Source organism: Dipodomys ordii, unplaced genomic scaffold (assembly GCF_000151885.1).
Source record: "Dipodomys ordii isolate 6190 unplaced genomic scaffold, Dord_2.0 Scaffold117, whole genome shotgun sequence".
Taxonomy (NCBI): Eukaryota; Metazoa; Chordata; class Mammalia; order Rodentia; family Heteromyidae; genus Dipodomys; species Dipodomys ordii.
In genome coordinates, this window is record NW_012267333.1 from 742,508 (window position 1) to 755,428 (window position 12,921).

The 12,921-nt window shown below is 47.6% G+C and overlaps 1 protein-coding gene across 1 annotated transcript in view; it reads left to right on the forward strand.

Moving 5' to 3' along the window:
* LOC105995274 (mammaglobin-A-like) overlaps window positions 1-1,180 on the forward strand; it is an 8,577-nt gene extending 7,397 nt beyond the window's left edge. The window contains exons 2-3 of the mRNA XM_013028981.1: window positions 56-243; window positions 1,058-1,180. Of these exons, the coding sequence (XP_012884435.1) occupies window positions 56-243; window positions 1,058-1,096 (227 nt within the window). The 3' untranslated portion in view covers window positions 1,097-1,180. The remainder of the gene's footprint in view (window positions 1-55; window positions 244-1,057) is intronic.
* The last annotated feature ends 11,741 nt before the right edge of the window (window positions 1,181-12,921 follow it).

Below are 12,921 nucleotides of genomic sequence, written 5' to 3' on the forward strand. Positions count from 1 at the left end.
CGGAAATGGGTTTGTATGCCTGGCTCTGAGCCCCTGTTTTTATGTGTTTTCCCAGGCTCAGGCTGTGAAAAGCTGGAATATTTGCTGAATGTAACAATAGCTCCAGAAGTGTCTGTGGATGAGTACCAGAAAATAATGAGTCCTTACGTTTCTACCAGTACTGCAAATGATGCAGTGGGAGAACTGAAAGAATGTTTTCTCAAGCAGTCCAATGAGACTTTGGCCAATGTGAAAGTGATGCTGGTGAGTGTGTTTTGTTCTTTGGTACTTTCTATCATAACGATCCAAGGAAATCAGAGGCTGAGTTTGTCATTTATAATATCAAACAACTTGGTATGCACACTCTTTAAAAAGTCTATCATTACAAGAGGAATTTTTTTTTGTTTGTCTCTATGTCTGTGTGTCTGTGTGTCTGTGAGTGCATGTGTGCATACATGCGAGCATGTGTGTGAGTCCTAGGGTTGGAAGTCAGGGCCTGGGTGTTGTCTCTGAGCTTTCCTGCTCAAGGCTAGTGTTCTAACATTTGCCCAACAAGCTCCACCTCTGACTTTTCTCATGAACTTTCCTGCCCGGCTGGCTTCAAGCTCATTTTCAAGACCTTACACTCAGTACGTGAAAATGGTTCAAAATTCTTCCAGTTGCGCAGGAATTTTAGCAGTCCTGTGGTAAAAGAGTGGTATCCAAAGAGTTCAAAGTGCTGGGTTCTCAGCCAATAATATCTGTGGCATCTCTACAGGTAAGTATTTCAAACAAGAGCCAGCTCAGGGAAACATGAATCAAATGTACCATTAGGACTTGTAGAAAGAATGGCACTCCTTTGGCAACAAGAACCATTTCCTGAGCAGTAAATAATCTGAGCATATAATCTGATTTTGCTTCTAGAACACCTTGGATACCACTTATTAGTGCTAAAGAGAGTACACACACACACACACAATCTCTCTCTCTCTCTCTCTCTCACACACACACACTATAAAAAGAGTGATTTTAGGTTTAAATACTTGACTCTGCAAGACCTAGTTGAACATGCAAGTGATGGCCCTGTTCTGTTTTCCAGACTCACATATACAACAGTGTGTCATGTGATCCTTATTAAACTTCCACAACATCCAAGACCCAGAGGAATATATGATGTGCTCAAACACCGACTGCTGATGCCATAAAACCAGGCTTTTCCCTCTTATTTCTGTCCTTTAGTACAGGAGATTCAAGACAATTGTTGAAACATTCTCATCCCAATAAACTAACTGCAAGCATGAAAGCTCTGTGTTGTTATTCTAGAATAGGATGAAGAAAACAAGATGGTGATAATCAGACCATCACAACAGTAAAAGGAGCAAGCATGCCTACACAGACCCCTTGTGTGAGCGCTGCACTGGAGCTTGGAGGCACTTGTGAGCAGTGTGTCAGTGGCCAGGTGCCATGATTGGATTTCCCCACCGGTCCAGGTTTCCAGCAAATCACTGGGCTCTGATGGCATCTTCCTGCTGTTTCCTGTACTGACGCCAGGCCAATCCTGTGGCCCATACTCTCCTTTGCTGGGAGGGATCAACGGCAGGATCTGAGGGATAAATAGAGGAGTGCTGGGTGCTCAGCTCCCGAGACAATTCCGTGATTCTGTTCACATCCAAGGCAAGAGCCAGCCACAAGCACCTCACCATGAAGCTACTGGTGGTCTTCATGCTTGCTGCCATCCCCCTGTGCTGCCATGCTGGTGAGTTCTCTGCAGGAAAGGCTTCCTTGGGACCACAGGTTGTTACCTGAGCCCTTAGGGAACGTGTCTATTCCCCAGCCCCCACTCCAGGCCTAATGTAGTACAATGGGGCTGGGTGACATTTTTAAAATAAAAATACCATTAATGCAGATCTTCAGAGAGGCAGAAGTCTGGAGGATATTTTTCCCGCCTTTGACCTTCTAGACAGTGTACCATGTCCTCTCAGGGCATTACGCCATGACATGAGGTGGTTCATGAAATGAGGATTGAGTAATAGAGTTAGATATTCGGTGGGGCTGGTGGAAGAGTGAATATGATGCTGGAGACAGACGCAGATGGATTTCTGAGAGCCTTGTGAGTCTCCTTAAATATGGAAAGGAAATGAGAAACCTCCCAGAAACAACATGCAGGCTGTAGCTAAGACCGATCATTAAACAGTTTCACCTCACATGGTATATGTTTGTGGGTTTGATCTGAGTTCTCCCAAGAGGCATTTAGCTTCAAATACCTCCATGTTCAAGTACCTCCATGTTCAATGCTGACCAGGGTTGAATCCATGTCCTCCATAGTCCTCTCAGTGCACTAAACAGCAAAATGCTGTCGGGCTGAGATGGTCAGCATAGACCTGTCCCAGGGGTCATGTTATATGCACAGCTTATGACGCTTGTTTGATTGCCTTTGGCGCTTGTTCCCAAGTTGGTGTCCATTGGTCAAGAGACAAGGTGTGCATGAACTACATAAAAACTGATCTAGGCAAGGATAAAGCCAGCTCATTCCCACCCAGCATCTGCGTTCTTTCACCACAGATTGATCACATACGGTCACTTCAACGACAAGGAGGTTTTTACTTGGTTAAATAGTGTTTGGTGGCATCAGGGATTGACTTCAGGGCCTTTATTATAAAATCCTTCTACTACTTGAACCAGTCCGGCACTCCTTTCATCTTTCTTTTCAATTTGCTCTTTAGAGAGACTTGCATAGTTCACCCTGGGACTGACTCTTCAGACTATATAGATTCTCTTAGCAAAAGCCTGCCTTCACCCTCAGGCCAACACATAAGGTTCAGTTTTTCATTGCCAGTTGATACAGGCTATATTTTGACTTTCAAAAAGCTAGTGGAAAGTAATTAACACTCAGTATTTCAAGAATATTTAGAAATCCCAAATCACACTCTTAAAGATAGCAATGACACATGGCATGCCCTTGAACACAAGAAGACTCAGTCTTGTTTACCTGGACACCAAGTCAGTTCATCTCATGTCTCGAGGGTCTTGTTAGCCAATGTACCATAGCGTTTATCTTCTTTGGCGTTGTGTAATTGGGCAAAATCGAATAGGACTTAAAGGACACCAAGAGCATGAATTTTCTGTGCTAGACCTAAGAAAGTTGGACACTGTCCCAATCCCTCTGTTCCCCTTCCATGTTTAACTCCTTTCTGAACCTGTGTCTCTATGAAGACCTGTGATGATTGTCATCATCAACCTAAAGAGCACCGGAAATGTGTTTGTATGCCTGGCTCTGAGCCCCTGTTCTTATGTATTTTCCCAGGCGCAGGCTGTCAAAAGCTGGAATATTTGTTGGATGCAACAATAAGTCCAGAAGTATCTGTGAGTGAGTACCAGGAAATGATGAGTCTTTACGTTTCTAACAGTGTTGCTAATGATGCAGTGGGAGAACTGAAAGAATGTTTTCTCAAGCAGTCCAATGATACTTTAGCCAATGTGAAAGTGATGGTGGTGAGTGTTTTGTTTTTTGGTACTTTCTATCATAACGAACCCAAGAAAATCAGAGGCTGAGTTTGTCATTTATAATACCAAACAACTTGGTATGCACACTCTTTTAAAAAGTCTATGATTACAAGTGTAATTTTTGTTTGTTTGGCTCTATGTCTGTGTGTCTGTGTGTCTGTGAGTGCATGTGTGCATATATGCGAGCATGTGTGTGAGTCCTAGGGTTGGAAGTCAGGGCCTGGGTGTTGTCCCTGAGCTTTTCTGCTCAAGGCTAGTGCTCTAACATTTGCCCAACAAGCTCCACCTCTGGCTTTTCTCATGAACTTTCCTTCCTGACTGGCTTCAAGCTCATTTTCAAGACCTTACACTCAGTAGGTGAAAATGGTTAAAAACTCTTCCAGTTGCGCAGGAATTTTAGCAGTCCTGTGGTAAAAGAGTGGTATCCAAAGAGTTCAAAGTGCTGGGTTCTAAGCCAATAATATCTGTGGCATCTCTACAGGTAAGTATTTCAAACAAGAGCCAGCTTAGGGAAACATGAATCAAATGTACCATTAGGACTTGTAGAAAGAATGGCACTCCTTTGGCAACAAGAACCATTTCCTGAGCAGTAAATAATCTGAGCATATAATCTGATTTTGCTTCTAGAACACCTTGGATACCACTTATTAGTGCTAAAGAGAGTACACACACACACACACAATCTCTCTCTCTCTCTCTCTCTCACACACACACACTATAAAAAGAGTGATTTTAGGTTTAAATACTTGACTCTGCAAGACCTAGTTGAACATGCAAGTGATGGCCCTGTTCTGTTTTCCAGACTCACATATACAACAGTGTGTCATGTGATCCTTATTAAACTTCCACAACATCCAAGACCCAGAGGAATATATGATGTGCTCAAACACCGACTGCTGATGCCATAAAACCAGGCTTTTCCCTCTTATTTCTGTCCTTTAGTACAGGAGATTCAAGACAATTGTTGAAACATTCTCATCCCAATAAACTAACTGCAAGCATGAAAGCTCTGTGTTGTTATTCTGCATAAGCAGAGGCTTCGGTAGGCGTCCATACAGCAGCATGCCCATCTACACATGTTCACAGTTTTTCCTTAAAGAGCCCCCGAGAGTCTTCAGGATGGAAGACTCTGGAAAGTGCTTTCCCTGCAGAAGTCTGTCCTTAGCATGGGTCCTTTCTCTGGAGAAGCCTCTCTCTGTGGGGAACACAACTCTCTCTAATGACCTCAGGCTGGTGCCATCTACAGTTGGTTCAGATCAGATTCCTCAGGGTACCTCCCTCCCCACCCGTGCCTTCTCCTCGCTTCCCAAAGTGGAAGAAAGACGAGAACTTAAAACACACTTCTCCTTTACTTTACAGTGCCAGGACCACACTGGAGGGTGAGACAGGCTTGTATAGACTTGAGGAATGACGGTGACCTGTGTCTGGACAGAATGCTCCATTCTGTACCCCTGTCCAACACATCTCTATGGAGGAAAGCAGAGGAACCTCTGAATCCACCATTTCTCAGAGGACAATACAGTAGGTTGGGGAAAACTAGAAAGGATGGCATGATAACATCTGTGCTTTGTTAATTATTACTAGCATAAAAGTGAGGTACAGAAAGATAACAGTTACATAAGTCAGGTAATGAGCACTTTCCTTTTTGGATGTCACTCGTTCCCTCTCTCTTTCTAGTTTTTCTCACCTGTCCCCACCCACAAGTTGTATACTTCATTTTCTACAGAGTGTGTAGTGAATATCACTGCTGCAGACGTTCATCCTTGGTCCCTCCATCTCTGCTTTCTTGTTAATGCTAATGATGATGTTAATGCACACAAGGATTAACCATTTCCAACCTCATGTCTGGTCTAGCCAAAAAGACAGTAAACCTGTGTCCACATACTACATGTCATTTTCCTTTTCCTCCTGGTTGGAGAGAGAAACTCCACTAAATGGGTGTTAGGAAAGATGAAGCATTTGAAAGGAAAGAAGAAAGCAAAGATCTCAAGAGATCAGAGCAGGATTTAAGCATCACCCAAGAGGAGCAACAAGTAGCACTGAACAGAGCTGAGATACAAGGGGCGTAGAGCATGGGGATTTAGAGTTTCAATATAGTCAAGTCTGAGAGCATTGGATTTGCAATTTCCTCGTAGTTGTAGAAGAGGTTCTGTTTTGGATTCATGATGTCTTCTCAATTGTGGCAGAAGGTGCTGTTCCTTCAGATAAGGCCAGGGTGAGGTTTTGCTGAGAATAGCTCAAGGATAGGGATTCCTAGGTTCTTATCAGATGGGTCTCCAGGGGAAGATGGTCAGTGGCCATAGAAGCAACATCGAGTTATGAGAGCAAAGCAGAGTCCCATTGTTTGAGATACTGAAGGGGTATGAAAGGTTGAGGGGTGTGGTGGTCTTTCCTGGCTACTTCCTGCTGACATGGGGTTGTTGTGGGGAAGGGAGGATCTTGGGAGTCTCTGGTTGCTCATAGCAGAAGGATAGCATTTACATGTTTCCAAGTTGCAGCCTGTGTCATTGCTGCTAGGTGATCAATGAGAAATTTCTGCAAGAGATTTAGAATACAGAGCAATAAAGTTCTTAGGAGGAAGAGGAACAGCAGGGGAGCCAGTACTAGGAGGAAGAGCCAGGAAGTCCAGCTCCAGATGTTTTTCCATTGGCTCCCTGACTTTACTCAGCAGAAGGCAGGTAAAGGACATAAGGAGACTGACAGTACATTACAGCCATGTCACGGGCCCATATGAAGGCTTCTGAAGTTTTCCTCTTGAAGTAGGGATTCTTCACTTTGGGGCTTTAACTTCAATAAGAAGACCTGGCATTGCTTGGTTGAGTAAGTAAGCAAGAAGGCAAGCAGAAAAACAGACAAGCAGAACGGCTGAGTAACCCTGGAAGAGAATGTGGGTGCCCGCAGAGGGAGGATACTGAGATTTGTTTACATCAAGGGTATTTATCAGATGAAGAGATATTGAGAAGAAAGCTTCAGAGAAAGTCTTTGGGTTCTGGGGCTAGTGAAAGAGGTCTTAGACATGACACCAGAAGAATATAACGTATGAAGTAGTAATAAGTTGGTTTTAGTCACATTAAAACCTCTGCTCTGCATTGTTCAATGAAAAGCAAGCTGCAGGTGGGAGGAATGGTTTCAGGGCACATGTTTGACAACAGTTGGTATTCATCTGTTAAACTGAACAGTCAGGAAAAAATCCAAATTTAAAGAAGAACACAGCCGCTTAAATACTTGGAAGCGGAAAGATAATTTACCACCCTTCATCATTAGGGAAAAGCAAACCAAAACCATGACCTATTAGAATGGACAAAACAAGAAATACTGACCAATACACTGGCCATTGTGCTGAACAACTTTTCCTTAGGATACTATATAATTACATGCACAAGAAGTGATATTTTGGTATTGTGGTTTCAGACAAGACACTTGCTTTTCAGTCTACTTCAGTCTCAGATAACAGGTGGAACCAGCTGGAACTGAATGAACCACAGAAAGCTTTGCTTTTCACAGGCAGAGTCTTCTGAGCCTTCACTCTACCATGTAGGGTTACCACTTCCTCATTGCTGAAGGCACTGTTGTATTTAACCTTTATTTTTGTCCTAAGGCAGGAGTTGGCAAACTGTTTCAACTTCTCGGGCTGCAAGTGTTCTGTAGAGTAGCAGTCTGCACAGCAGCTGGGGACAACAGGTGAGTGAATGGACCTTTCTATTAGGTGTGTTCTCATCTAACTAAATACTGCCTACAGCTTGGCTGGACCCATAGGTCATAGTTTGCTACCCCCATGTGAGGGGCATGAGCAGCGGGCAGCTAGCGGGCAGGACCAGGGCCAGACTTCCCTGGTACTAAGCACTTATTAAGCACTGCTTACAAGTACTGGTCCCAAGGGGGCTCAAGGGGCATCGCTCTTCTCCATGGGTCTCAGGCTTTGGCACAGACCTGCGGACCTCAGCAAGAGTGGGCCTTGGGAGTGGACACGCAGAGGAACACGCGCCTTTAACAAACAAAGAATATCTACCCCCCAAACAGGAAGCAGCTTTACCTGCGCCATCAGGAGATACTGACCCGTTTCCTGGGGGTTGTCTGATCAGAATCACTCACACACAGTACCTCAGGGCGGGCCCCAACCCCACAGGTGATCTTGAGGTGCACTGCAGTGCCTCCAGAACATTCTACTGAAAACCCCCATCTCCACAATATCCACAGCAGGCTTCAAGGCATATACTTTATTAATCTACCTCTCAAACACTAGAAGCTAAAATTCAACTGAAATCGAAGAATCTATATACACAGTACTGCCGGGGGGCCAGTTGGGGTTGCTCCTAGTTCTTGAACCAACCTCCAACCTGGTCTGGGGCTCCCTTTCCCCTTGCAGCACAGAAGCCTGGCACTCAGAGGACAGCCACAGCCACTCCACGGCAGAGCCCTCAACCATGGCACACCAGGCGGCAGGGCACCAGCCCAACATGCACACCACACAGACAAAATAGACAGACACAGACAAGACACAGGTCCCGAGACTGCCGGCAGGGCAGCGTGCACGCATACCTCAGTATGTAGGCCAGGCTGCTGGGGACCGGGGCCCCTGCAGGGGTGGTGAGTTCCACGTGGCAGAGCTGGTGCGCTTGTGGTAGCAGGCCTTGCTCTTCTTGAAGATGTCCTCCAAGTCCAGGGGGAGAATGGTTCCAATGAGCTCCGCAAGGTTCGGGGGGTGGTAGTACTGGTGGAGGATGGTCTGGCTGAGCTGGGTGCCTGAGAGGAACACAGAAGGCCAGGTGAGCTCCCTACTTCCTCCTCCCCATCCCCACGTGGCAGCACTGCTCCTGCCCATCCTCTCCTCCTGAGCCAACCCCCTGCCCACAGCACCGCATAGCGCCCGGTTCTTGTCCTCCTCCCTGACATCTGCTGGCAGCCAAAGCCAAGCAAGCTGCCCCAAGAGAACCCAGGAGCCAGGCTGAGCTCCATGAGCCCTTGGCTGGGGTGCTGCTCACCCTATTTTGTACACAGGGAGACTTGCCTCATGACACCCAGCACACAAGTGGCAGAGCCACGTTGCAAAGAGGAGCCTGGTGCCAGAAGTGAAGCACAAGTGGCTCAGTGGTAGAGCGCTTGCCTTGCATGCATGAGGCCCTGGGTTCCATTCCTCAGCACCACATAAGCAAAAGACAAAAAGCCGGAAGTGGCGCTGTGGCTCAACTGGTAGAGCGCTAGCCTTGAGCTAAAGAGCTGAGGGACTGTGCCCAGGCCCAGAGTTCAGGCCTCATGACCGGACCCCCCACCCCTCCAAAAAAAAAACAAAAGAAAACAAGAACTATTTCCAGAATCTATACTCACTAAGGAAGGAAAAACCTAGCAGAAATGGATGCATTTTCAGAGAATTACAAATTGCCCAAACTGAACCTGAAATTGGGGCTTTGTCCATTTTACAATATGCTAACTGCTAATTCTGTTTCTGTAAACCTGCTAGTGCTAACACTGACTCTTCCCTTCCCAGAAATAAGTTAAAAAGTTACAAAGTCCAGATGCAGGCCCAGGGACAAGGTCTGCAAACATAGATAAAAAACAAAAGAATATGTTCTCCTGAATTCCTGTGTAAAAACTCAGGGCAGGGGGCTCAAGACAAAGACCATCTGGGGAGCCCAGCAAACTAGGTCAAATGTCAACCAATCACGAGCCTGTAACTATGTGGACTCCCCCCAGGGAAGCCTCCCCCCTTAGGGAGCCAACTAGTTTTCAACAAGTGTTACAAAACTTCCTGCCCAGAGCTGAGCCAATCCTGGGGAGCCTGGGGTCTTATGCTAATCCTGTGGTTTTTGTCTTTAAAAGTGCCTGTAACCGCTGCTGGGGCTTCCAGTCTGCCTTGGACAGGGAGCCCGTTTGTGCAAACGCCTAATAAAATCCTCTTGCTTGTTGCATCTGCTGGTCTGGAGTCTTGGTTCTTGGGGTGCTCTCCCGTTGAAGAAAGCATCCCAGTGAGTCTGGGTTCTTTCAGTTGGGGGCTCGTCCGGAATAAGGTGCCCCCAGACCCAAAATTTCAAGACCAGTTGGAGGTAAGACAGAGCTCTAATTATCTGTGTTCTCCGTGCTTGTCGTGTTCATTTTGTGTTTGGGGGATCCAAAAGTTCCTGTATAGGACATGTGTGGTGGACCAGAGGGAAAAGCAGACGTGCCCACTACCCTGGTCCCACCCTGGAGTCCTACTCCAGGGTCGCGTGGAGGGGGGACAAGATCCGAGTGTCTCTGTGTTCGGGGGAGTTAAGGCACAGCCGGCCTCTCCCTTCTGAAGTTTCCCTCCTCATTTGTGCTCACTCGGGGACCGCACAGCGTTTGTCTAGTCTTGTCTGTGTCTGTCTAACATTGATTGTATTTGGTGTCTGTTTTGTGACTCTCAAAGAGATGGGACAACAACTAACCACCCCCTTAAGCCTGACTCTAGATCACTGGAAAGAAGTCTCAGCCCGGGCGCACAACTTTTCGTTGGAGGTGCGGAAGAAGAAGTGGATAACTTTCTGTTCCTCCCAGTGGCCCACCTTCAATGTGGGGTGGCCTAAGGAGGGCTCCTTTAATTTTGGTATTATTTTACAGGTGAAGGCTCGAGTCTTCCAGCCCGGCCCTCACGGACATCCTGACCAGGTCCCCTACATAATTACTTGGGAAAACCTTGCTCAGGATCCCCCGAAGTGGATTAAGCCTTTCCTTTCCCATTCCATCCCTCTCTCAGCCCCTCCACCCTCTCCCATTCCCCTCACCCCTCTTCCTTCTGCCCCCATTCAGCCCACCTTTCCTCCCCTGCCTGTCCCTCCGCCACCCACTCCCCTCACTCCTCCCCCACCACCCTTATCCCAGTCTTCCCTTTACCCCCTAAAGGAATTGTCGAAACTTAAAACAAAGGACTCCTCCCCCTCCTCTCCAAATCCCCCCGTTCTGCCTGACAGTCAGACAGACTTGCTATTGTTAGAGCCACCCCAAATGCCAGACCCTCCGCCACCCTATCTTCAGCCCGCTCCAGTGGAGGAACGCAGGAGGCCACAAGAGAGCTCCCTTGTTCCACCTATGCCTTCTCCCGATTCCACTGAGCCAGAGGCAGAGCCAAAGGTGCCATCGGCGCCCAGAATGCCCTCGCCCCCGCTTAGCAGCCGCCTGCGTCTCAGCCGCAATCGACGCAGGAAGAGAGAAGGAGTCTAGATGGCTCATGTCTTCCGCCTTCCCCCTCCGGACCGTGGGTGGCCAAGTGCAATACTAGCCTTTTTCTGCCACAGATTTATACAATTGGAAAACCCATAACCCGCCCTTTTCCCAGGACCCCCAGGCCCTGACGGGTTTAATTGAGTCCATCTTGCTAACCCACCTGGGACGACTGTCAGCAGCTCTTACAGACCCTCCTCACTACAGAGGAACGTCAGCGAGTGTTCCTAGAGGTTCGCAAAAATGTTCCAGGACAAGATGGCAGACCGACACAGTTGCCGAATGAGATCCATGAAGTAGTCCAGCTGACCCGCCCTAACTGGGACTTCAACACCATTGCTGGTAGGGAGCGGCTCTGTCTTTATCGCCGGGTTCTGTTGGCGGGTCTTAAAGGAGCTGGGAGACGCCCCACTAATTTGGCCAAGGTACGTGCAATAGTGCAGGGTTCTGAAGAAACGCCTGCGGGGTTTTTAGAAAGATTAATGGAAGGATATCGTATGTATTTGCCCTTCGATCCCTCCGCCATAGACAGACAATCCGATGTTATTATGTCCTTTATCCGGCAGTCAGCCCTGGACATTAGGACTAAGCTGCAACGGCTGGAGGGACTTCAGGGGTATACTTTGCAAGATTTAGTCAAGGAGGTGGAGAAAGTTTTCAATAAGAGAGAAACTCAGGAAGAAAAGGAAGAAAGATTGCATAAGTTGCAGGAGGATAGGGAGGACAAGCGAGACAAGAAACGTACCAGAGAGTTCAGTAAGATCCTGGCCACTGTAGTCAGACAGCCAAGAAGGGAGAGAGAGTAGGCCAGTGAGGAACCCAGGAGACAAAAAGAGACCACCATTGCGCCGGGACCAGTGCCCATATTGCAAAGAATTCGGGCATTGGGCCAAGGAATGCCCCAATGACAGCAAACAGGCCAGGGGAGCAGGGAGACCGGCACCGGTGTTGTCATTAGGAAGTGACGACTAGGCCAGTCAGGGCCAGGACCCCCCCTGAGCCCCGGATAACTTTACGAGTGGGGGGCAGTCCAGTTACCTTCTTGGTTGACACTGGTGCCCAGCATTCAGTACTTACTCAACCAAAACATCCCCTAAGTAATAAAAAGTCTTAGGTGCAGGGAGCCACTGGAGGAAAATTATACCAGTGGACAACTGAGCGAAAAGTGCATCTCAGAACGGGGTTGGTCACACACTCGTTTCTCCTGGTTCCTGACTGCCCCTACCCGCTGTTGGGGTGGGACCTCCTCTCAAAAGTAGGGGCCCAAATTCACTTCCAAGAAGGGGGAGCCTCCGTTATGGGACCCCAAGGACAACCACTCCAAGTCCTGACTTTAAGCCTAGAAGATGAGCATCGTTTGCATGAAAGCCCTCAGCCAGTCTCAATTGACCCCAAGTGGTTGTTAGGTTTCCCTCAGGCTTGGGCGGAGACGGCAGGAATGGGATTGGCCATTGGACTTAAGCCGTCGGCTGCCCTGGTGATGATACGTCAGTATCCGCTAAGCAGGGAAGCTAAAAATGGAATCAGGCCACATATACAAAGGCTGCTACAATTGAGCATCCTAAAAACATGCCAATCCCCATGAAACACCCCGAGACCTTGTCCTAGTTTGTTTGCTTTTGTAACTTGCTTATTTGTCAATTATGAAATTGCCACTGACCACCTGGGAGTGGCCCCAGTTAGATCTCAGCCTCGGGCCTTGGCTGTGGGGGGGGGGCTGAGCGTGGGGGAAAACCTGTCAGTCTGAGGGGACGGCTGCTAGGGACTTTTTTCCCTTGCCCCAAGATGACTGGGAATTCTCCTCCACCTTGGAAGGCCCCTGGGTCAACATCTGCAGGGATCTAAGAGAAAAATCCTCCGGAGGTGAGTAGGGTGGTTGAGTCCCCTGGTAAGTGAATGGTGGTGAGATGTCGCCCCATTCACTGAGACCTGATTTTTGTCTTTGTGGCCACTTGTTTGTCTTGTTAACTTTAGTGTGTGTTTGTTTTATGTTTTCTGGGGTAGGGAAGTTCTGGGTGAGTGTGGCAGGCTCACTCAGCAGACTCTGGATTCAGCTTGCTGAGTGGGAGCAGCACAGAGTTCCGGTAGGGATAAATTGGGGCCCATTAGTCCCCAACTCAGCCTTCAGTTCTTGTCTAGTTCTGTTTTAGAATTGGTACCAGTTTTAAATGTGGATCCTTGGTTTTTGTGTTTATCTGTGTTTTTGTTATTTAATTGAACATCTCTGGGGGAATAAAAGTTCCAGCTGGGTTCGGTCACAGACCTGCTATGCCCATCCTCCCT